This window comes from Bos mutus, chromosome 21 (genome assembly GCF_027580195.1).
Source record: "Bos mutus isolate GX-2022 chromosome 21, NWIPB_WYAK_1.1, whole genome shotgun sequence".
In the NCBI taxonomy this organism is placed as follows: domain Eukaryota; kingdom Metazoa; phylum Chordata; class Mammalia; order Artiodactyla; family Bovidae; genus Bos; species Bos mutus.
In genome coordinates, this window is record NC_091637.1 from 7,428,282 (window position 1) to 7,454,042 (window position 25,761).

At 45.8% G+C, this 25,761-nt stretch overlaps 1 protein-coding gene across 7 annotated transcripts in view; it reads right to left on the minus strand.

Annotated features, from left to right (window-relative positions):
* The window catches only part of PGPEP1L (pyroglutamyl-peptidase I like), a 74,247-nt gene that overhangs the window by 6,802 nt on the left and 41,684 nt on the right, over nt 1-25,761 (minus strand). For 5 of the 7 annotated variants that reach the window (XM_070358356.1, XM_070358359.1, XM_070358362.1 and 2 more), the window contains 3 exons: nt 9,203-9,325; nt 7,967-8,189; nt 7,748-7,805 (listed from right to left, as the gene is read on the minus strand). In XM_070358356.1, the coding sequence (XP_070214457.1) occupies nt 7,748-7,805; nt 7,967-8,189; nt 9,203-9,325 (404 nt within the window). Of the gene's footprint in view, nt 1-7,747; nt 7,806-7,962; nt 8,190-9,202; nt 9,326-25,761 lie in introns of all 7 variants that reach the window. The other 2 variants (XM_070358357.1, XM_070358358.1) reach the window with 2 other exon arrangements.

A 25,761-nucleotide genomic window follows, 5' to 3' on the forward strand; every position in this document is an offset into this window, starting at 1 on the left:
GATCCCTGGGTCAGGAAGATCCCCTGAAGAAGGGGATGGCAATCCACTCCAGTATTCTTGCCCAGAGAATCCCTTGAAGGGGGGAACCTGGCGGGCTACAGTCCATAGGATCCCCAAGAGTCTGGCACAATTAAAGCGACTTACCATGCACTTGAATGAAAGTGAAGTCGCTCAATTGTGTCCGCCTGTTTGTGACCCCCATGGACTGTAGCCTTCCAGGGTCCTCTGTCCATGGGATTTTGCCATTTCCTTCTCCAAGAGATCTTTTCAACCCAGGGATCGAACCCGGGTCTCCCGCATTGTAGACAGAGCTTTACTGTCTGAGCCACCAGGGAAGTCCATGCACTTAGCTAGGTTTAAAAGACACCTTCCTTTGTGTGCCCTTAGCCAGGTAAACTCAGTACATTTTTGCATTTGAATGGCAGGATCTAAACTACAGGAGAAAACACCACTTGTGCTGGGTGGTTCTGCCGCAGGGATTTTAAAACTCCCTCACCCTTTTAAGAAAGGTTTTAGCTGAGGATCTCTGTGACTCTGAATTAGAACAGGGGACTATCCTTCAATATGTGGATGAAATTCTAATCACCAGCCCCATCAAAGAGCTTTCTGACCATAACAAAGTTACTGCCTTAAATCATCTGGCAGAGAGAGGATATAAAGTTTCAAAGGAAAAAAGCCCAAATCTCCCTCCAGCGGGTAGAATGCTTAGGATTTAATAACAGAAAAGGGGCACAGGGCACTATCTAAGAAGAGGAAAGAATGGATTTGCCAGATGGCACCCCTAATACGAGAGAACAGCTCCAGGGTTTCCTGGGGGTGCCTGGCTCTGCCATGTGTGGATCCCCAATGCTGGCTTAATTGCTAAGCCCTCATATGAACAATTAAAAGGGAAGGACCTTGACTCTTCTGAGCAGACCCTCAACTGTGACTGAGCATTCCTGGAACTGAAAAAACATCTCGGGAGAGCCCCCAGGTTAGCTTTACCCAACCTGAGCCCCTCCTTCCATCCGTATGTATCTGAAGGAAGAGACACTTCCCTGGGGGTGCCTACACAAAAACCCGGACCTCTGACTCTGGTTGAGGCCTATTTTTCTAAACAACTGGACCAAAGTGAAACAGGAGGGAAGGGGGCAGGGCACAAACTTTAAAAGAATGGCACAGCCTGAGGACACAACATAACCTGATCTCAGGGAATAAACAGATTAAAAGAGGGGGGTGGGCTGGGGATTAGGAGGCTGCTGGAGGCTGCTGAAGGCTATACTTCTGCCAAAGAGCATATAGCCTGTATTCACTGGAGAGGCCATCAAAGGGAGAAGCAGAAATAACAAGAGGAAATCGCACAGCATATATGGCAGCTAAACAAGCTGTAGAGGGTGGGGACAGACTTCAAACGCCCCTGCTATCGCTGCCCCCAGATCCTAGCTCTTACCCCCCAGAAGAAAGAGAAGGCTTTGTGATGGGCCTGTTTTAAAAGCCCAGAATACCTGGAAAGGATGGTTAACAATCATGGGCAGCTGCTCTTTAAGCTACTGCACTTGAAGCCATTCTGAACGGGCACTTCAGGCCATAAGCAGGAGACCCTGTATCAATGGCTTATCACATCCATCACTACTCCCAATTTCTGAAGTCTCCTTAAACAGATAAGGTTGAACCGAGCCCTCTCTGTCTCCAGAATAACCTCAACACTCACCCCTCCAAAGTCAAGGGAGGGACCCCCACCTCGTACCGAGGCACATATCCAGGTCAAAGCTTGCAAATGGATTTCACAGTAATGCCCTGGGTACAAGGAAATTTTCAGATATTTGCTGGTTTTGACTGACACCTTTGGCTAGATTCCTGCCCCAAACCAAGACTACTTCAGAGATTTCTAAGGCCCTGCTCAAGGAAATAATCCCTTAGTTTGGGCTCCCTAAATCCATTCAATGTGACAGTGGTCCCACCTTTGTTTCTCAAATTACTAAGGAAATCTCTAGAGCACTGGGAATTAAATGGAGGTTGCAGCCCTCTTGAGCTTCCCAGGTGGTACTAGTGGTGAAGAATCCATCTGCCAGTATAGGAGACAGCAGAGGCGCAGGTTCGATCCCTGGGTCGGGAAGTCTCGTGCAGAAGGAAATGGCAACCCACTCCAGTATCCTTGCCTGGAAAATCCCATGGACAGAGGAGCCTGAAGGGCTACAATCCATGGGGTGGCAAAGAGTCAGGCACAAGACCACAATCCTCAGGAAAAGTAAAAAGAATAAGTCAAATTCTCAAAAGAAATTAAGCCAAACTATGTCAAGAGATTTATCAAACTTGGATCTCTCTTCTCCCCACAGCACTTCTCAGAATGCAATTAGCCCCTAAAGGAAAGCTTGGGTTAAGTCTGTATGAGATCAGGTACAGGAGGCCCATTCTTGAAGGACCTGCCTACAAAGCCAACCTTAGGGACATGGATGACTGAAATATGCCTTACAGACGGGAAAAAAAAATCAAAGCTTTACAAGCCTTCCCCTTCTGACATGGTTTTACATCCTTTGTTCCCTGGAACTGGGTTTATTTGAACACCTGGAAGGCTGGAAATCCACAAGACCAGTTAGCCCCCAAGTGGATAGGACCTTATCTTGTAATCTTGACTAATGCAGTGCCTGACAATTGCAGAGCATAACTCCGTGGGCCACCATACCAGAGTAAAGACAACACCTATGCCTCTGGAAGTTACTGAGCCACTTGCTCAATTACAGCTGTGTGAACCTGTCACTGAGCTTATATTACTTTTTAAAGGGACTAACCCTACTAATAAGTAAGTAAGGTGATGGACAGGCTTAGCAGTTGGCCTTGTCATTGCTACTGTATTACTTAGCTCCCACTGTTCTGCCAAACCTCCTCCTACTGGTAAACATTTCCTCTGTCCATGCTGGATATAGGGAACATTAACACTGGAGGCAGGATGAGTGGCCATTATTGTCTATTCCTTCTTATCTTCTCTGCGCTATCTCTTACAACCATGCATGAAGAATGGGGATTCAGTAGTGAATTTCTTGAGAATTATAGCCTGCTGACAAAAGCTATCCCAGTGCTGAATCTGTCACCTCCACTCTCCAAGTGACACCTACAGATTAGCTGAACACAACTCAGTGAGGGACAGCATAGAAAACCTATTCCTCCCGAAGTTTATATCCCATCCCTAAAGCAGCTTCCCAGCTTGGATTCCCTCTATCAAACACAAAGCACGTACTCCACAGGACCACCACTATGATCAGGCTGCTGCCACCGCCCCTATTAAACACGCCTATAAAAAGGAGGGACTTACAGTAACACCCTAGGGTTACTCGACTCTGGCCACGACTTCTTCCATTACCCCCACAATTTAAGTGCCTTGGGTTGACTCCTATGGAAATCTCACCCACTGCGCCCCCTGCACCGACCTGATGAACACCCACACGGACCAGATGGGAGATGTACTTACTGCAGATGGAAAATGCCAGTTGTCTGACAGTTAGTATATGGCCCTCCTAAGGCCTGGGGAAAAGCCACTGGTCAAGAATCCCTCAGTGACCCCCACCAGGCAGGTGGGCCTCTCTCCTCGCTCTGCAAGGGCACCCTCTGGGGCTAGCCACTTTCAAATGTGATTCAACTCCCCAGAACATATGCTCCCTATGGGTACCCGTTCCTTTGTGGCCTGAGAATAAACCAAGTGCCCCATCAGAACAACTCTGACTCCTCCTTCCCTTCTCTGGGGTGGGCTCTAGTCCATCCTTGTTTAGATAAGCCCCATCTTGGGGACATTGCATGCTACGGCAGCTAAGTTCTCAGAACCTAGGTATAACCGTTTATAAGATCACCCAGCCCTGAGATAAAAGGACTCATTCTGGCAGCAGTAAGGACTTCTCTCAGACTAGTGGCCCCCTGGGGAAGGTTTGCACAGCATGAAATCTCTCTACAAAATCTCACCCAGGCCTTTAAAGACTTGTCTAAAAACACAGGGTATGCTTGACAAGAACTCCATACTTCTCTGGACTCTCTAACAAATGTTGTTCTGAACAACAGACTAGCCCTTGACTGTCTCCTTGCTGAGCAAGGGGAAGCCTGCACAGTTACTAATAAAACCTGCTATATATATGTCAATAACTAGGTTGGTTGAGATAAACCTAAAAAAGATATGACTAAGCTCAATGGTTATACAGATAGAACACACAAGGTCTAGATCCAGGCTCCATCTGGAACATAGTCAAGCAGGGTCTTCCCAGGCTAACTTGCCTTTTTGCATTTCTTGGCTCCACTAATTGCCATTATCTTCCTGCTTATCTCTGGGCCTTGTCTTGTCAACTTCCTTAGTAAATGTGACTTTGATGACTTTGAAGTAATCAAGCTTCAGATGATACTAATACAAGCGTACAAACAATTCTGACTGCAGCTTGCTGATAATTAGACTTAATTTAGGCTATCAGGAACAGTTCTGCTCCCCTAATCCAAGGAAAAATGGCACTCATGTTCAGCAGGAAGCAGCTTCAGAAGTCAGACCTTCACCCTTCAGTGGCCCTCAAGAATGAGAAGCAGTAAGGAGGAAGAGGTGGGGGTGGTGTTATTGCCAGAAGTGCTCCAGATTTTTGCTCAAAACCTGCCAGGCCCCACCTTTAGCAGGAGTTAACATAAATATTTAAGTTAAAGGATCCAAGGATAAGAAAGAAGGCCACAAACAAAAAAGATGGCCAGGAACCTGACCTCCAACAAACCCTGAGTCTCATTATACATTAATTTTACTAAATTAGCCTACTATTCTTAACATGACGCACCTACTGGTGGCCAGGACCAGCCATTAAAGACCATAAAAAGGATAAAAGCAGAGTGGCATCCTACTCCCTGGAAAAAGTCTTCCTAGGTAGACTAATGCATATGCCTCTCCATCATTAGCCTCACTCCTCCTCCCTTTGTCTTATCTTTAATATTAAATCCCTTTCATCAGGTGGGCAAGAAGTTGGTCTATGAACTTAGCTCTTGCTTCTCAATTCGTTGGCCACTGAATAAAGCAAGAACCTTCCAAGGCTATGCTAGGGCCTGAATAAGGCTCATATGATTTAATTCAGTAACGATTTCTTCATTCATTCTTTTGAAGGAGAATTAACTACCTCCTAGGGGGTCAGAATCTGGAGAAACAAAGGAAAATTAATCTTCATCTGAGGCTAAACTAGAATGGTTAATTCACAACTTTGCAGCAATAAATAACTCAGCAATCCCACTACTGGGTATATACCCTTCAGTTCAGTTCAGTTCAGTCGCTCAGTCATGTCTGACTCTTTGCGACCCCATGAATTGCAGCATGCCAGGCCTCCCTGTCCATCACCAGCTCCCGGAGTTCACTCAGACTCATGTCCATTGGGTCAGTGATGCCATCCAGCCATCTCATCCTCTGTCGTCCCCTTCTCCTCCTGCCCCCAATCCCCCTCAGCATCAGAGTCTTTTCCAATGAGTCGACTCATCGCATGAGGTGGCCAAAGTACTGGAGTTTCAGCTTTAGCATCATTCCTTCCAAAGAAATCCCAGGGCTGATCTCCTTCAGAATGGACTGGTTGGATCTCCTTGCAGTCCAAGGGATTCTCAAGAGTCTTCTCCAACACCACAGTTCAAAAGCATCAATTCTTTGGCACTCAGTCTTCTTCACAGTCCAACTCTCACATCCATACATGACCACAGGAAAAACCATAGCCTTGACTAGACGGACCTTTGTTGGCAAAGTAATGTCTCTGCTTTTGAATATGCTATCTAGGTTGGTCATAACTTTCCTTCCAAGGAGTAAGCGTCTTTTAATTTCATGGCTGCAGTCACCATCCGCATGGATTTTGGAGCCCAGAAAAATAAAGTCTGACACTGTTTTCACTGTTTCCCCATCTATTTCCCATGAAATAATGGGACCAGATGCCATGATCTTCATTTTCTGAATGTTGAGCTTTAAGCCAACTTTTTCACTCTCCACTTTCACTTTCATCAAGAGGCTTTTTAGTTCCTCTTCACTTTCTGCCATAAGAGTGGTATCATCTGCATATCTGAGGTTATTGATATTTCTCCTGGCAGTCTTGATTCCAGCTTGTGTTTCTTCCAGCCCAGCGTTTCTCATGATGTACTCTGCATATAAGTTAAATAAGCAGGGTGACAATGTATAGCCTTGACGTACTCCTTTTCTTATTTGGAACCAGTCTGTTGTTCCATGTCCAGTTCTAACTGTTGCTTCCTGACCTGCATACAGATTTCTCAAGAGGCAGGTCAGGTGGTCTGGTATTCCCATCTCTTTCAGAATTTTCCACAGTTTATTGTGATCCACAGAGTCAAAGGCTTTGGCATAGTCAATAAAGCAGAAATAGATGTTTTTCTGGAACTCTCTTGCTTTTTCCATGATCCAGCGGATGTTGGCAATTTGATCTCTGGTTCCTCTGCCTTTTCCAAAACCAGCTTGAACATCAGGAAGTTCACGGTTCATGTATTGCTGAAGCCTGGCTTAGTGAATTTTGAGCATTACTTTACTAGCATGTGAGATAAGTGCAATTGTGTGGTAGTTTGAGCATTCTTTGGCACTGCCTTTCTTTGGGATTGGAATGAAAACTGACAGTCCTGTGGCCACTGCTGAGTTTTCCAAATTTGCTGGCATATTGAGTGCAGCACTTTCACAGCATCATCTTTCAGGATTTGAAAGAGCTCTACTGGAATTCCATCGCCTCCACTAGCTTTGTTTGTAGTGATGCTTTCTAAGGCCCACTTGAGTTCATATTCCAGGATGTCTGGCTCTAAATGAGTGATCACACCATCGTGATTGTCTGGGTCGTGAAGATCTTTTTTGTACAGTTCTTCTGTGTATTCTTGCCATCTCTTCTTAATATCTTCTGCTTCTGTTAGGTCCATACCATTTCTGTCCTTTATCGAGCCCATCTTTGCATGAAATGTTCCCTTGGTATCTCTGATTTTCTTGAAGAGATCTGTAGTCTTTCCCATTCTGTTGTTTTCCTCTATTTCTTTGCATTGATCACTGAGGAAGGCTTTCTTATCTCTTCTTGCTATTCTTTGGAACTCTGCATTCAGATGCTTAGAAAACCACAATTCAAAAAGACATATGAACCCCAATGTTCACTGTGGCCTATACACCACAGCTAGGACACGGGAGCAATCTAGATGTCCACTAACAGATGAATAGATAAAGAAGTTGTGGTACGCATATACAGTGGAATATTACTCAACCATAAAAAGGAATAGACTTGAGTCAGTTGTATTAAAGTGGATGAACCTCGAGCCTGTCACACAGAATGAAGTGGGAAAGAGAAAAACAAACATACTATATTAAAGCATATGTAAGAATCTAGAAAAACCATGCTGATAAACCTGTTCACAGGGAAGGAATGGAGATGCAGACGTAGAAAACTGACTTATGAACACAGTGGGGTAAGGAGAGGGCGGGATGAACTGGGATAGTATTGACATATATACACCACCATGTGTAAAACAGAGCCAGTGGGAAGATGCTCTATAACACAGGGAGCCCAGCCTGGTGCTCTGTGAGACCTAGTGGGGTGTGAGGGCGGTGGGGGGTGGGGTGGGGTGGGGTGGGGTGGGGGGGGGTGGTGCAGGGGGAGGCTCAAGAGGGAGGTGATATATATATATATATATATATATATATATATATAAAAACAGCAATTATCATCCAATTAAAAAAAAGAATAAAATACTGCAAAAAAAAAAAAAGTCATCCACAAAATGTTAGTGCCTCTCAACATCCCCTACCTACCCCTTCTCTTCTGCCAGCCAACAAAGGCTAGTGAGTGGGAGGGTCCTCAGAATCAGTCCTAGGCAGAAGTGAGCAACGTGTGGGTCTGAGTGATGACTCTGGGCAGCTCCAAGCACCCAGCTGGATGGCACAGGATGGCACATGCTGGGAGGAAGTTTGGTCAGAGGCCGCTTCAGCCCTTCCTCCTCCCCTGCAAGCCCAGTATCAGGACGCACCTACCCGCGTCTCGGGAAAAGGCCACCTCCACGCCCTGCACTGCCGCCCGCCTGCTGACCGCCTTCATGCTGACCTCTGACGCGATCACTTCTGGCCCATCCGGAAGGCACACGCCGCACTCGGGCAGGAAGCCCCGGATGTCGGCGTCTCGGTAGCCTCGGTTCTTGCTGCACTGCTCCAGAAAGATGGCCTTGGCGGCGGGGTCCACGCCCACATGCACAACGAACTGTGTGAGCACATGTGGAGGCAGAAGATTAGGGAAACTGAGGTCCCCTCTGCTCTCCAGACGGTTCAGAGGGAGAGCTCTGGGGAGCAAGACACCCCAGTCCCCCAAATGTGCCACCATCACATCCATCCCCTGCCGCTCCCCTTGATGAATGTGCTGGAACGAAAAATCACTGGATAGACACCTACATGGTATCTAATTTAAATATTTTCCTATTTCAAAACATTTTTATATGGCAGTGTATTCCTTTTTTCCCTGGGGGGTCCCAGCTGGTATCTAAGACTATCCCAGGAGAAGCTTAGTCTTTCCCTGGAAGCTTCCATCTCTTTTATGAAATTTTAATAAAGGAAGTTAATAACAGTCTAATAAAATACTGTTAGAATTTTTTGAGCTGATTATTTTTCCTCTTTGAAAAATATAGCTCATTATATTATCAAAACATTAGGGTATCATCTTAAAGGTCTGGTGGTATTTGTTCTATTAATATCATCTGGTCTTCATATCTGGAGGATGTTTGTACCAGTTTCCTGCATAGTAACTCTGTTCTGATAAAATATTCTGGGAGTGATGAAATGGGCCTCTCCAGGTGGGCCACTCTCCCACCTCCGGGTGGGGGCCACCCTCCAAATGCTCTCCTAGGCCAAGAGGTCCTTGCCTCTCACCCCATCTCACAACCCACCTGCTCTGCAAGGGCCTGGCTGGGACTAGCCCAGGGGCCTCTCTGTTAGGTGGGAACTACCTTTGAGTCCAGGCTGGGAATAAAGCTTCCTTTTCTTTTCCTCCTTCTCTCTTTCCAGAGTCTTATTCTGAGATTCTACTCTGTATTTCATCTTAAACTTTTATAACCAGACCCTTTTGAAATTGTCTGGGCTGTTACTGGTGGGCAGGGGGCAGGATACACTTGAGCCATCAACCCTAGAACCAGGGTCCTGGGGTTCACAGGCTCTGGGTCTCCACACATAATCATCCCACCCCCCGCTCCCATCCCCACTGCCTCCCTTGCTGTCATTTACTTGTGGTTGAAGATCTTCCCAGATTCTGGTGACCCTTTGTTTCACTTCCCTGTAATCCACCGGCAGCTGAAGAGTCTGCAGCTCTACCTCCATGTCATTCCCCAGGCCCAGTTTGGAGAGTTCCTGCAGAAAGAAACAGGTGGGTCACCTCGCTTGCTGGAGGGCCACAGGGAGCTCCTCACAAGCCAAGTTCAGGGCCATCCAGTTCGTTGCTGGGGCCTTTGGGGGCCTGGACCTGCCCTCAAGGAGCTCCCACAGAGGCGACGGGTCAACAGTGGGCCAGAGCTCCTGCTGCCCGCACAAAGCCCCATATAGTTGCCCTTGTCAAGGTGCACAGACCCCAAAGGCATGTCTGACCCAGTCTGCAGGTCAGAACGGCGTTCACAGAAGGGATGCAGGGTACTTCTAGTGGACAGATGAGGGTGAGCCAGATGGAGAAGCTGAAGGGTGTATAAGACAGAGGGAGGTGCACCCGGAGCTGAGAACAGAAATTCATCACCTCTGTCTTGCAGATGGAAGTCCAAAACCAAGGTGTCAGCAGGGTGATCCTGCCTCTGAACCTTGCCGAAGGCGCCTACCTTGCCTCTTTCAGCTTCTGGCAGCCCCCAGTAGTCCTTGGTTTGTGGTAGCATAACTGCGGTCTTCACATCATCGCCCCTTTGTGCGTGTCTGTCTTTCTGTCCAGGTTTTCTGCTTTATAACAACAACCCACCCATGACACTCTCTAAGGTAGTGCTTTCCAGAAGGCTGATTGCTTCACTACTGCCAAACCAGAAAGTTCAGGAAGGCCAAACTGTATTTCTCCATGGCCTTTATAGTTATAGGCGTGGGATGGAGTACGTTGGATACCGAAGTGAAGTGAAGTGAAAGTCACTCAGTCGTGTCTGACTGTTTGTAACCCCATGGACTAGACAGTCCAAGGAATTCTTCAGACCAGAATACTGGAGAGGGCAGCCTTTCCCTTCTCCAGGGGATCTTCCCAACCCAAGGATCAAACCCAGGTCTCCCACATTGCAGGCGGATTCTTTACCAGCTGTGCCACAAAGGAAAGCCCAAGAATACTGGAGTGGGTAGCCTATGCCTTCTCAGGGGCTCTTCCGACCCAGGAATCAAACCCGAGTCTCCTGCATTGCAGGCAGATTCTTTACCAGCTGAGCTCTCGGGGACCAGGCATTTCTGTGTGCTTTACTTATCTGAAAGTCAATACCCAAAGGTCCTGCTTCTCCTTATCAGCTGTTTCTTTTCAAGCTTCCAATGCGGTGCTCAAACAGCCTCAACTACAAGCTGGCATTAGAATCCCTTCCCTGCTGGATTCCAGTGGACTCAGAGTCTGGGGCTGCACTCCACAACTGGCCACCTTCACATTTAAGGGCAGGAAATAGAAACAGGCAATTTAGGTGAAATAAATACAGACATCACACTTTGCCTCACACCAGCTCAGCTCACCTTTTGCATCAACTAGATTAAGGAAAACATCTAATGTTTAGAGATCTTTGGATGTCAGAAATGCAGATAAGGAACTGCAGACCAGTATAAACTTGAACTTTTTCAAGGATTACCATGGAATTATCCTCCAGGATCCTCCTGATGCATTTTCTTTTCCTAACTGGTGTGTCACCCTCTACCTCTTTCCCTCCCAGTTGTCCCAACACGGGGAGCTGGCACCTTGGCAGGTCTGCCATGTCACCAGCTCCAGGGATTCTGCTAAGGAGCAGGCAGTGTCCCCTGGAAAGAGGTGACCACTGCCGCCCATACTGTGGGGCTGGAAGTCCAGGGGCTTGCTGGTTCCCCTGGAGCCCTTTGAGCAAGAGGAGCAACAGATGGAGCCAACAGACACCTCCCACTGAGGACAGAGGTTAGACAGGAAGGTAACTACACCACCATGGGCTACAGGCCTCCTGGGGCCTTGGCCAGGCTGCCTGGATGGCTCTAGGAAGTCTGCAGTCATCCAGAGGTCACTAGGTTTTGTGGTCAGCTGTACTGGTATTGGGAGAGGGAGCTATGGACTAAAAATATGTCCCTGACCCAAATTCGTATGTTGAAACCCTAAGGTTTAGATGAGGTCATGAGGGTAGGGTCATGCATGGTGGGATTTCATGCATGTATGCACGCATACTAGGTCAGGTGTGTCTGACTCTTTGCAACCCAGTGGCCTCTAGCTCACCAGCTCCTCTGTCCACGGGATTCTCCAGGCAAGAATACTGGAGTGGGTTGCCATGGCCTCCTCCAGGGGATCTTCCTGACCTAGGGGTCGAATCTGCATCTCCTGGGTCTCCTGCATTGGCAGGCAGATTCTTTACCCCTGAGCCACCTCGGAAGCCCACATAATGGGACTAACACCCTTATAAGAAGAAGAGAGGCCAGAGCCTTTCTTTCTTTGCCATTTGAGGCAGGACACAGCCAGAAGATACTGTAAGTCAGAAAGAAAGTTCTCACCAGGAACCAAATCTGTTGGCACCTTGATCTTAGACTTCATTTACTTCTCTGTGAGAAATGCATGCATGTTGTTTAAACTACTCAGCCTGCAGAATTTTGTTATAGCAGCTTAAGCTGACTAATACAGGGGAGCTTCCAGCTGGTAACGAGATAAGTCCTGGTTGAGTTTCAGATGCCTTCCAGTTCATCCATCCAGCTCATTATAACTCTTGAAAGTGACACAGACAACCCGGGACTGAAGTCAGAAACTGATTTGGGAATCTGAGGAACTCTCTCCAACCTGCAATCATGCAAAGAGTCTCCAGGCACTGCCTCATGTGGACGCTCGGCTCCCTCAAGCATGTGTTCTCTCTAACGCCTACACACACACACACACACACACACACACACACATGCACGGTGCCCTGGGCCATCTACACTGTGACCCATGGCAGACAATAGCATTTTACAAAGACTAAACCAAGCTGGTGGTCATCAGCAGCCTAAGCCTGGAATGAGGAGGGCACAGGGCAGAAGGGGGCACATGCAAAGTGAGATCCCACTAAAGTGAGACTCCAAAGGGCACGGACTTTGGAGTCACAAAGATGCAGGTTTGAGACCTGGCTCTGCCATCCATTTTTTTTTTTTTTTTTGCTACAATGGGTCTTTGTTGCTGTGCTCGGGCTTTAGTTGCAGAGACTGGGGCTTCTCTTGTCGTGGAACACAGGCTCCAGGCGTGGAGGCATCTGTAGTTGCAGCACACGGGCTTGGTAATTGCTGCTCATGGGCTCCAGAGCGCGGGCTCCAGAGCGCGGGCTCCGTAGTCATGGTGCGTAGGCAGAGGTGCTCCACAGCATGTGGGATTTTCCCAGATCGGGGATTGAACCCGTGTCAGGGGACATCGGCAGGTGGATCCCTACCCACTGTGCCACCAGGGAAGTCCTGCCACCTTTCATTGGGCAAATGTGGGCATCTTATTTAGCTTTGGTGCACCTCTGTTTTCTCATCTGTGAAATGGGCATAAATAAAAGTTGGAGATGCTTTCACAAATTTTAAATGATTCACAAAAAGTGCCCAGCACAGTATCTGTCACATAATTGGGGCTTTATATGAAGGCCCAATATGTATAATTAGTCCATATTAATTGGAGAAAGTCATGCAAGAGGGATTTATTAAAAGTAATATTTATTAGAATTTGATTACTTTTAGCCTTTCAGAAGCAGGGAGTAGAATATTCTGCGTAAGCAGACGGCAGACAACTGGTTGCCACCACCCTTTCTGCCAAGGAGGTTGGTAGTTTTAGCAAAGAGAGCATCAGTTCTATGCAGAGACAGCCAGGGGTTTGTACCTTCCAGACTGGCACACTTTCTCAGCTAGAATTGCAGAGTGTTTTGTGCCCAAGGGGCCAGGGACAAAGCCTGGTATAACTCTTACCAAAGTGGAATTCAGGGTACTGCTCTCGCCAGAGGAATCACCAGGCTCCACGGGGAGCTAAGAGCCTGTGCCAGGCCCCCGATCCTTCAAAAAGCCTGAACCCCACCAGTCACAAAGGCCCTTGGGAATAAGGGAGCCCCACCTTCTGCCTCTTCCACCCACTTCTTCCTGCCTCCATGTAGTCCAAAATCTGGTTGCCAGGAACACACAGAGATTTAACAAAGAGAACTCAGTTGCTCTCTGAATTTTTTTCAAATCCACCAAGGCTGTGGCACCAGCTGGTGCTGCAGAATGGTTGCTCTTTTTCCACAATCTGAGTCTTCTCTCATCTAATGGGAGTCTGTGGCTAGTACCATGAAGCAGGAAAGGATTTCTTCATTCAAACTTCTTGAGTGCTTGCAATGTGGTCCTCTGCTAGAGCATGGGCTGTCTGGGAGGTTCACATTCTCAGAGGAGATGGAGTATAGGAATGGGAAGTGATGGCAAGACTCCTGGTTCTGGTTCCAAGGGCTGTGTTGGGCCACACTGGGCTGTGGAATTCTGAGGACCTTCAATTATTAGGTGGTTAGGAAGGAGCTTAGACTCCATGTCTTCCTCTTCCTATTGTGTGTTTGTTGCTCAGTTGCTCAGTCTTGTCCGACTCTTTACAACCCATGGTAGCACACCAGGCTTCCCTGTCCTTCCGTATCTCCCAGAGTTTGCTCAAATTCATGTCCACTGAGCTGGTGATGCCATCTGGCCATTTCATCCTCTGTCATCCCCTTCTCCTCCGGCCCTCAATCTTTCCCAGCATCAGGGTCTTCTGAGTCAGCTCTTCACATCATGTGGCCAAAGTTCAGCTTCAGCATCAGTCCTTCCAATGAATACTCAGGGTTGATTTCCTTTAGGATTGATTGGTTGGATCTCCTTGCAGTCCAAGGGACTCGCAAGAATCTTCTCCAGCACCACAATTTGAAAGCATCAATTCTTCAGCCCTCAGCCTTCTTTATGGTCCAACTCTCACATCCATACATGACTACTGGAAAAGCCATAGATTTGACTATACGGACCTTTGTCGGCAAAGTGATGTCTCTACTTTTTAATATGCTGTCTAGGTTCATCATAGCTTTTCTTCCAAGGAGCTCAGTTCAGTTCAGTTCAGTTGCACAGTTGTGTCTGACTCTTTGCGACCCCATGGACTGCAACATGCCAGGCTACCCAGTCCATCACCGACTCGTGGAACTTGCTCAAACTCATTTCCTTGAGTTGGTGATGCCATCCAACCATCTCATCCTCTGTCATCCCCTTCTCCTCCTGCCTCAATCTTTCCCAGCATCAGGGTCTTTTCCAATAAGTCAGTTCTTCGCATCAGGTGGCCAAAGTATTGGAGTTTCAGCTTCAGCATCAGTCTTTCCAATGAATATTCAGGACTGATTTCCTTTGGGTTGACTGGTTAGATCTCCTTGCAGTCCAAGGGACTCTCAAGAGTCTTCTCTAACACCACAATTCAAAAGCATCAATTCTTTGGCACTCAGCAAGCATATTTTAATTTCATGGCTTCAGTCACTGTCTGTAGTGATTTGGAAGCCCAAAAAATAAAGTCTTTCACTGTTTGGGCAAATTATTGAAACTTGCCAAGCCTCAGTTTCCTGATCTTCAAAACGTCGTAGAAACAGGACCTTCCTCACAAGGGCTGCTGTGAAAGTTAAGCAAGACCATCCACGTGGAGTTACAGCCTAAGAGGACTGCCCAGAGGGGCTTCTGATCTGAGCTTGGAGGACTAGCAAGAGTGTTCAAGGGGAAGAAATTAAGGAGTGGGAACTTGGAGGTGTGTGCAAACAGCCTTCCCTCCTCCCTTCTTACCCCCTACTTCCTTCCTTCTGCCCTCTCTCTGTCCCTCCCTCCCCTCTCTTTCCCTTCTCCTTCCCTCCTTCTCTCGCTCACTCGTCCATCAGGCATCAGATGTGGATATGGCAGAGACCCTCCTGGGGCCTCTGTGCTGGGCTCTGGGTGAGGGTCTTGTGTGCCTGTGTGTGCGTGTCTGCGGGCTGACCATGGAAGAGGAAGCGATAGCCGGTTCTTCTTGACCTGCAGGGTTGGAAGGAACCTGGGAGCCATCGGCTGGTCCTGGAGATCCAGGCCCGTGCTCCCTCCAACCCCATCTAGGCTGGAGGTGCCCCACGGACACAGAAACTAGGGGCAGACCTGGGAGGGGCTCACCAGGCACAGGAAGAAGCCGTGGAGGTGACTGGAGGTCTGACGTATTAAGTACAGGACAGCTACCAGTGGAGCATAATGCAGCTATTATAAACGATTTTACAAAGAATGTGTTGACACAGGAAAACCCATGAAAAGAAACCAGTTTAAAACTAAGGATCTCAGACTGTTTCCTGCAGCCATTTATGGAAATAGGAGCATACTGACAACGAGGAGAATTAGGGGAGATTCTCATTTCTGTCTATATTTGTCGTAACATTTTTAAGGTGTATGTAGTATTTTTCCGGTTCTAAAAGCTTAACAAATAGTCTGGCTGATAATCAGACCAGCTGCCTCAGCAGCACTCTTGCTATCTGCAGGCAGTATGCCCAGCACCTCACCCCAGCCCCCTAACCTTGTCACCATTTTACAGATAAGGAACCTGAGGGTGAGTTTAAAAGAAGGGAGCCGTTCCAGAGACCCTCACAGAGGAGATGCCGCCACAACAGTGGGGTCAGCTGCTTAGGGCTGACCACAGCTCTCACCAAGGGCTTGGAAAATCTTAGGATTGTTTCCAGGTCACACTCTTTTCCTTAACAAAGCCAAGTTCCGCTCTCCACATTTGACAAATGTCCAGCCTATGCCCAATATCCTTTTGTTATTCCTCCAAAAGTCCAGTAATGAACAACAGTAACCCAGTAATTCTTGATCCTCTGCTTAGAGCAGTTGTCTCCAAATATTTTTGACCACATGCCACTATTGATGAAAAGATTTTAGTATGCACACATGCATACACACACACACACACACACAATATCATTAGCTGGTATCTTCATGTCTCAAGGCATGATACATTTTTCATGTGGGCTTCACTGTTCATATTCATTTTACATACAAGTATATGTAAATCTGTATTTATAATGGTTCCCTTAATTCTTCCCTCTTTTTGGCCAATTTCTTATGAGACTGTTACTGTTTTTACATCACAATGTAACTGGCAGAGGACTCAGATGAGGTTAGATAAAGGATCACTTGGCTGTTTTCACATGTGTTCAGGTTTGCATCATATTATCCTGTATCTGTGGGTTTCTTGAAGATCCTTTTTGTAAGGATTTCTTGATCATAATTTGAGGCTTAGTTTAATTAAAACTGGATAATATTAATTCTGAAACACATTAACTGAAGTGAAACACTTTATCAGTCAGTCTAGTCACTCAGTCGTGTCCGACTCTTTGCAACCCCATGGACTGCAGCACGCCAGGCTTCCCTGTCCATCACTAACACCCAGAACTCTCTCAAACTCATGTCCATTGAGTTGGTGATGCCATCCAAACATCTTATCCTCTGTCATCCCCTTCTACCGCCTTCAATCTTTCCCAGCATCAGGGTCTTTTCAAATGAGTCAGCTTTTTGCATCAGGTGGCCAAAGTATTGGAGTTTCAGCTTCAGCATCAGTCCATCCAATGAATATTCAGGACTGATCTCCTTTAGGATGGACTGGTTGGCTCTCCTTGCAGTCCAAGGGACTCTCAAGAGTCTTCTCCAACACCACAGTTCAAAAGCATCAATTCTTCAGTGCTCAGCTTTCTTTATAGTCCAACTCTCACATCCATACATGACCACCGGAAAAACCATAGTCTTGACTAGACAGACCTTTGTCAACAAAGTAATATCTCTATTTTTTAACATGCTGTCCAGGTAAGTCATAACTTTTCTTCCAAGGAGCAAGCATCTTTTAATTTCATGGCTGCAGTCAACATCTGCGGTGATTCTGGAGCCCCCCAAAATAAAGTCTGACACTGTTTACACTGTTTCCCCATCTATTTGCCATGAAGTGATGGGACCAGATGCCATGATCTTAGTTTTCTGAAAGTTGAGCTTTAAGCCAACTTTTTCACTCTCCTCTTTCACTTTCATCAAGAGGCTCTTTAGTTCTTCTTCACTTTCTGCCATAAAGGTGGTGTCATCTGCATATCTGAGGTTATTGATATTTCTCCTGGCAATCTTGACTCCAGCTTGTGCTTCATTCAGCCCAGCGTTTCTCATGATGTTCTCTGCATAGAAGTTAAATAAGCAGGGTGACAATATACAGCTTTGACGTACTCCTTTCCCTATTTGGAACCAGTCTGTTGTTCCATGTCCAGTTTTAACTGTTGCTTCTTGACCTTATTACAGATTTCTCAGGAGGCAGGTCAGGTGGTCTGGTATTCCCATCTCTTTAAGAATTTTCCACAGTTTCTTGTCATTTACACAGTCAAAGGCTTTGGCATAGTCAATAAAGCAGAAGTAGATGTTTTTCTGGAACTCTCTTGCTCTTTCAAGGACCCAGTGAATGTTGGCAATTTGATCTCTGGTTCCTCTGCCTTTTCTAAATCCAGCTTGAACATCTGGAAGTTCACAGTTCATGTACTGTTGAAGCCTGGCTTGGAGAATTTTGAGCATTACTTTACTAGCGTGTGAGATGAGCACAATTGTGCTGTAGTTTGAAGATTCTTTGGCATTGCCTTTCTTTGGGATTGGAAAGAAAACTGGCCTTTTCCAGTCCTGTGGCCACTGCTGAGTTTTCCAAATTTGCTGGCATGTTGAGTGCAGTACTTTCACAGCATTATCCTTTAGGATTTGAAATAGCTCAACTGGAATTCCATCACCTCCATTAGCTTTGCTCGTAGTGATGCTTCCTAAGGCCCATTTAACTTCACATTCCAGAATGTCTGGTTGTAGGTGAGTGATCACACCATTGTGGTTATCTGGGTCATGAAGATCTTTTCTGTATATTTCTTCTCTGTATTCTTGCCACCTTTTCTTTGTATTTTCTGCTTTTATTAGGTCCATACCATTTCTGTCCTTTATTGTGCTCATCTTTGCATGAAATATCCCCTTGGTATCTCTAATTTTCTTGAAAAGATCACTAGTCTTCCCTCATTCTATTGTTTTCCTCTATTTCTTTGCATTGATCACTGAGGAAGGCTTTCTTATCTCTCCTTGCTATTCTTTGGAACTTTGCATTCAAATGGGTATATCTTTCCTTTTCTCCTTTTCTTCTTTTCATACCTATTTGTAAGGTGTCCTCAGACAACCATTTTGCCTTTTTGCATTTCTTTTTCTTGGGGATGGTCTTGATCACTGCCTCCTGTACAATGCCACAAACCTCTGTCCATGGTTCTTCAGGAGCTCTGTCTACCAGATCTAAGCCCTTGAAACTATTTGTCACTTCCACTGTATAATCATAAGGGATTTGATTTAGGTCATACCTGAATGGTCTAGTGGTTTTCCCTACTTTATTCAATTTAAGTCTGAGTTAAGACCTACAAGACGTTCTAGAATAAACACCCCCAAAAGATGTCCTTTTAATTATAGGGGACTGGAATACAAAAGTAGGAAGTCAAGAATCACCTGGAGTAACAGGCAAATTTGGCCCTGGAGTACAGAATGAAGCAGGGCAAAGGCTAATAGAATTTCGCCAAGAGAACGCAGTGGTCATAGCAAACACCCTCTTCCAACAACAGAAGAGAAGACGCTACACATGGACATCACCAGACAGTCAACACCGAAATCAGATTGATTCTATTCTTTGCAGCCAAAGATGGAGAAGCTCTATACAGTCAGCAAAACAAGACCGGGAGCTGACTGTGGCTCAGATCATGAACTCCTCATTGCCAAATTCAGACTGAAATTGAAATACTTTATAACAAATTAAAAATGATTCAAAAATGGAGGGCCTAGCACCATGGTGTCTCTTGCTCCAAGGGTGATGAATTCCCTTTTGCTTCAGGAAATCAAGCTTGTTCAGGGACCTGCAGATGTACAAAGCCAAGCTAGCTTTGGTACAGCTATGAAATATTGTTCAAGGATGATTTCATTTTTATAGACTAATAGAAATTCACACCCATTAGGTGGCCAATATAAGAAAATAACAACTGTTGGCAAAGATATGGAGAAATTGCAACCTTTGTGCACAGTTGGTGGAAATGTAAAATGGTGCAGCTGCCATGGAAAACAGTATGGACATTCCTCAAAATATTAAAAATAGAATTACCAGATGATCCAGCAAGCCTAAGTCTTAGCAAAAAGAATCAAAACGCAAGAGCTCAAAGGGCTATTTGCATATTCATATTCAATGCAACATTATTCACAATAGTCAAGAGATGGAAGTAACCCAAATGTCCGCTGATGGAGGAACAGATAAACAAAATGCGATCTATACCAACAATGGAATATTAATCACCTTAAAAAGGAAGAAATTTATGGCACATGCTACAACATAGATGAGTCTAGAGGACAATCTATGCTGAGTGTAACAAGCCAGTCCCAAAAAGACATACTGTATAATTCTACGTAACTGAGGGATCTAAAGTGAAAGTGAAAGTTGCTCAGTCATGTCCGACTCTTTGCGACCCCATGGACTATACAGTCCGTGGAATTCTCCAGGCCAGAATACTGGAGTGGGTAACCTATCCCTTCTTCAGCGGATCTTCCCAATCCAGGAATCAAACTGGCATCTCCTGCATTGCAGGCAGATTCTTTACCAACTGAGCTATCAGGGAAGCCCATGAGGGATCTAAAGTGGTCAAATTCATAGAGACAGAAAGTAGAATAATAGTAATCAGGGATTTGGGGGAAGGAAAATGGGGAGATGTTCAACAGAGTTTTAGTTTTGCGAGATGGAAAGTTCTGGATATCTGTTGCACAATAATGTGAATACACTTAACATTACTGAAATGTACACTTAAAAATGATTGAAAAGGTAAGTTTTATTTTGGTAAATTTTAAATGGTAATTAAAAAAAAAACATAGAAATGAAAACCCTGATATTTTCATGCCACGCTCCAATGGATCAACTTGCAAACTTGCAACTTTGCATTTTCAAAATCATTTTGAAAATGATTTGGGGTCCTCAAGAAAGCACTGATGTAGGGAGTATTGGTGGACAAAAGTTGGATGGCCCTGGACACCTCTCATCTCTGCATAGGAGGTTGGGCAGAAAAGGGTTAACCCAGCAGGCAGGGGCTGCTCAAACTCTGCACATTGCCAACAAACACCTGTCTTCAGGACTGGCCCTTGGCTGGCTCCTGGGAGAAAGAGCTCTGAGCCCTCGGGGTGTTCTGCCTGATTAGAGCAGTTGTATATGCCTGTGGCCTTCGGTCACATCATGCTAGTTTGATTAGAGTTTATGCCAACACTGTGATTTATGGCAGACGCCTGTTTTTGCTCTGGAGTCTGAGTAGCTTAGGTCAGGCATGCAGGCACTGCATACCTATGTGATTGACCCCAGTAAGAATCCTGGACACCAAAACTCTGATGAGCTTCCCAAGTTGACAACACTTCATACCCGTTGCCACATGGCATCGCTGGGAGAGTTCCATGGCTCCATGCAGCTCCACTGGGAGACACCACTTAGGAGCTCGCACCTGGTCTCTCGGGGTCTTTGCTCCAAGCACCTTTCCTTTGCTGATTTCAACTGGGACCCTTTTCCTGTAGTACACCACAACTGCGTCTGTGAGCATAACAGCCTGAGGGTGGTCTTGGAGACCCCGTGACACACAGGCATCTCAATGTCTCTTGGACCCTGACTCTCCTTTAGAATCATTTCTTCATTTTCTCTTACTAGCTGTTTTTTTCAAAAAAGAAAAGAAGGCAATTTTCTCTATTTTCATTCATTTTATGTTCCCCAACATTTTTCAAGCCCTTCCTTTGGCCAAGCACTGTGCTGCCCTGGTCCTACCACAGATAGGAAATACCCATGCAGAGTAACTGTCCTCAGGGCAGGTGGAGGGTGGGCAGGTGAGATGGTACTGCTAGGGTCAACTTGGAGGTTACAACACATGGTAGAGTCAATCAGGAGAACAGACTTAGAATCTGATGGGTACAGTTCAATTCTGCATTTGCCCCTAAAGCACCAACTCAGGCATTTGGCTTTAGGCAAATGACTTTGACTCCAAGAGCCTCAATGTCTCATCTACCAGTGCAGTTCAGTTCAGTTCAGTCACTCAGTCATGTCCGACTCTTTGTGACCACATGGACTGCAGCACGCCAGGCCTCCCTGTCCATCACCAACTCCCGTAACTTGCACAAACTTGTGTCCATCGAGTCAGTGATGCCATCCAACCGTCTCATCCTCTGTTGTCCCCTTCTCCTCCTGCCTTCAATCTTTTCCAGCAACAGAGTCTTTTCCAATGGGTCAGTTCTTCACATCAGGTGGCCAGAGTACTGGAGTTTCAGCTTCAGCATCAGTCCATTCAATGAATATTCAGGTTTCCTTTAGGATTGACTGGTTGCATCTCCTTGTAGTCCAAGGGACTCTCAAGAGTCTTCTCCAACACCACAGTTCAAAAGCATCAATTCTTTGGTGCTCAGCTTTCTTTATAGTCCAACTCACATCCATACATGACTACTAGAAAAACTATAGCTTTGACTATACAGACTTTTGTTGGCAGAATAATCTCTCTGCTTTTTAATATGCTGTCTAGATGGGTCGTAGCTTTTCTTCCAAGGAGCAAGCATCTATTAATTTCATGGCTGCAGTCACCATCTGCAGTGATTCTGGAGCCCCCTCCACAAAATAATGTCTGTCACTGTTTCCATTGTTTCCCCATCTATTTGCCATGACATGATGGGACTGGATGCCATGATCTTCGTTTTCTGAATGTTGAGTTTTAAGCCAACTTTTTCACTCTCCACTTTCACTTTCATCAAGAGGCTCTTTAGTTCTTCGCTTTCTGCCATAAAGATGGTGTCATCTCTATATCTAAGGTTATTGATATTTCTCCAGGCAATCTTGGTCCCAGCTTGTGCTTCATCCAGTCTGGTATTTCGCATGATGTACTCTGCATAGAAGTTAAATAAGCAGGGTGACAACATACAGCCTTGATGTACTTCTTTCCCGATTTGGAACCAGCCTGTTGTTCCATGTGCAGTTCTAACTGTTGCTTCCTGACCTGCATACAGATATCTCAGGATACAAGTCAGGTGGTCTGGTATTCCCATCTCTTTAAGAATTTTCCACAGTTTCTTGTGATCCACACAGCCAAAGGCTCTAGCATAGTCAATAAAGTAGAAGTAGATGTTTTTCTGGAACTCTCTTGCTTTTTCTATGATCCAACAGATGTTGGCAATTTGATCTCTGGTTCCTGTGCCTTTTCTAAATCCAGCTTGAACATCTGGAAGTTCACCGTTCACACACTGTTGAAGCCTGACTTGGAAAATTTTTGAGCATTACTTTGCTAGAATGTGAGATGAATGCAATTGTGTGGAAGTTTGAACATTCTTTGGCATTGCCTTTCTTTGGGACTGGAATGAAAACTGGCCTTTTCTAGTCCTGTGGCCACTGCTGAGTTTTCCAAATTTGCTGGCATATTGATTGCAGCACTTTCACAGCATCATCTTTTAGGATGTGAAATAGCTCAACTGGATTTCTATCACCTCTACTAGCTTTGTTTGTAGTAATGCTTCCTGATGCCCACTTAACTGTGCATTCCAGGATGTCTGGCTCTAGGTTGGTGATCACATCATCATGGTTATCTGGGTCATGATGATGTTTTTTTGTACAGTTCTTCTGTGTATTCTTGCCACCTCTTCTTAGTATCTTCTGCTTCTGTTAGGTCCATACCATTTCTGTCCTTTATTGTGCCCATCTTAGCATGCAATGTTCCCCTGGTATCTCTAATTTTCTTGAAGAGATCCCTAGTCTTTCCCATTCTATTGTTTTCCTCTATTTCATTAATTCCTCTATTGCATTAATCACTGAGGAAAGCTTTCTTATCTCCTAGAACTCTGCATTCAAATGGGTATATCTTGCCTTTTCTCCTTTGCCTTTAGCTTCTCTTCTTTTCACAGCTATTTGTAAGGCCTCCTCAGACAACCATTTTGCCTTTTTGCATTTCTTTTTTCTTGGGGATGGTCTTGATCACTGCCTCCTGTACAATGTCACGAACCTGTGCCCATAGTTCTTCAGGAGCTCTGTCTATCAGATCTAATCCCTTGAATCTATTTGTCACTGCCACTGTATAATTGTAAGGGATTTGATTTAGGTCAGACTTGAATGTTCTAGTGGTTTTCCCTACTTTGTTCCGTTTAAGTCTGAATTTTGCAATCAGGAGTTCATGATCTGGTACCTTCTGGTACCTGCAAATCCTTATCATACTGCAGAAATTCCTGACTGGCTTCAGGTTTATGCTCAAGCCCCTGTGAAACTCCTACAAGATGGCGGAGTAGAAGGATGTGGACTCTTCTTCTCCTGCGAGAACTCCAAAATTACAACTCACTGCTGAACAACCATCGACAGGGGAATGTTGAATCCCACCAAAAAAGAGAGACCCCACGTCCAAGAGCAAAGGAGAAGCCCCAGAAAGACAGCAGGAAGGGCAAAACTGCATTTACAATCAAACCCCATCACCTAACAGAGATGCTTGGAGGGCTCAAACAAAATCTTGTGCACACCAGGACCCAGGGACCCCACAGAGACTGAGCCAGACCTGCCTTTGAGTGTTTGAGTGTCTCCTGGGGAGGTACAGGTCAGCAGGGGCCTGCCGCAGGGCAGGGGCTCTGGGTGCAGCAGACCTGGGTGTGACATAAGCCCTCTCGGAGGAGGTCGCCATTAACCCCACCTTAGAGCCACCAGAACTTACACAGGACTGGGTAAACAGACTCTTGGAGGGCACAATCAGAACCTTGTGTGCACCGGGACCTATGAAAAGGGAGCAGTGAGCCCACAAGAGACTGACCCAGACTTGCCCGTGAGTGTCCAGGAGTCTCCGGCGGAGGCTTGGGTTGGTGGTGGCCTGCTGCAGGGTTGGGGGCACTGACTGCAGCAGTGCCTGCATGGGACCTTCTGAAGGAGGTCGCCATTATCTTCATCACCTCCACCATAGTTTGGTTTCAGGTCAAACAACAGGAAGGGAACACAGCCCATCAACAGAAAATTGGATTAAAGATCTACTGAGCATGGCCCACCCATCAGAACAAGACCCAGTTTCCCCGTCAGTCAGTCTCTCCCATCAGGAAGCTTCCATAAGCCTCTTATCCTTCTCTATCAGAGGGCAGACAGACTGAAAACCACAGTCACAGAAAAACTAACCAATCTGATCATATGGACCATAGCCTTGTCTAACTCAATGAAACTACGAGCCATGCCTTGTAGGGCCACCCAAGGCAGATGGGTCATGGTGGAGAGTTCTGACAGAATGAGGTCCACTGGAGAAGGGAACGGCAACCCACGCCAGTACTCTTGCCTTGCAAGCCCCGTGCACAGTCTCATCTATAAAACTGAGCTATTACTGCTGCCCTTGCAGTGGCTCGCATGGTGATACGGTCCCTGTAGAGGCGTTTGAACACATGCAGAGTGCTTAGTGTTTGAGGGGAAACTGCTGACAATGCCTCGAGGTTGAGATGCTGTAATGAGTCTGAGTGAACTCCGGGAGTTGGTGATGGACAGGGAGGCCTGGCATGCTGCAATTCATGGGGTCGCAAAGAGTCAGACACGACTGAGCGACTGCACTGAACTGAACTGAACCGAATAGCCTTCAATGCACCTTTCACTTCATCCCACATTCTACACACAACAGTCTCAGAAGAATAATACTAACTCCACCTTAAACAACATGATGACTGAAAAGTTTAAGATATTAATTTTTGTTTTGCTTTTGCTTTTTGTCCTTAAAGTAACTTGCTGTGTTTCAAAACTACTCATCACAGTTCCTCTCTGTGTGGTTGTCTCACCAACCGGACACACCATTAGGCTCATTAACTCAACTTTACTCATGATTTCCATGGATTCCTTTTTTAAAATATTTAGTGTTGTTTTATTAGTATGTAAAATAAGTTACACGGCTCCAGAGTTAAATCCACAGAACAGCTTTACTCAAAGAAGTCCCTTTGCTTTCCCCCTCCCCTCCATAAGAAACCATTTTTTTAGTTTTATGATTTATCCTTCACTTTCAATTTTCATAAACAAATATGTGACATATATTAAGGCGTCCCCCTGCTTCTTATATACACTTTCCCCATCTTTGTGAAGCTATCTTTTCTGATTTTTGCCAGCGTACCTTTGGGAGAGCCTCCAGAAATTTTGCGGATTGCTGAAGCAACACGTACATCATCTTACTGGGACTGCCAAACTCCTCTCCACTGGGGTTGTACCACCTTGCATTCCCTCCAGCAAAGTCTCACAGTGCCCGACAGCCTTACAGCCTTGCACACTAGTTGTCAAACTTCTGGATTTTTGCCAATCTGATCTTAGCATGGCTTTAATTTGCTTTTCTCTTATGAGCAAGTTTGAACGTATTTTCACGTGGGTATGAGTCACTTGCATTCCTTTCTCTGTAAAGTGACTCTCCATATCTTAGGCCTACTTTTCTATAGGGTCATTTGCTGTTTTCCCCTATTTATAGAAGCTCTTTGTATATCAGTGATATTTCCTTTCCACTTGTAAGTTTATCAGCTGCATCTGGCTTATGATGATTGGACAGGACTGAGTGGGGAAGAGAGAGGATGGGAAGGAATACTGAATAGCAATAGGAAGTCTGCCATGTTCAGAGACC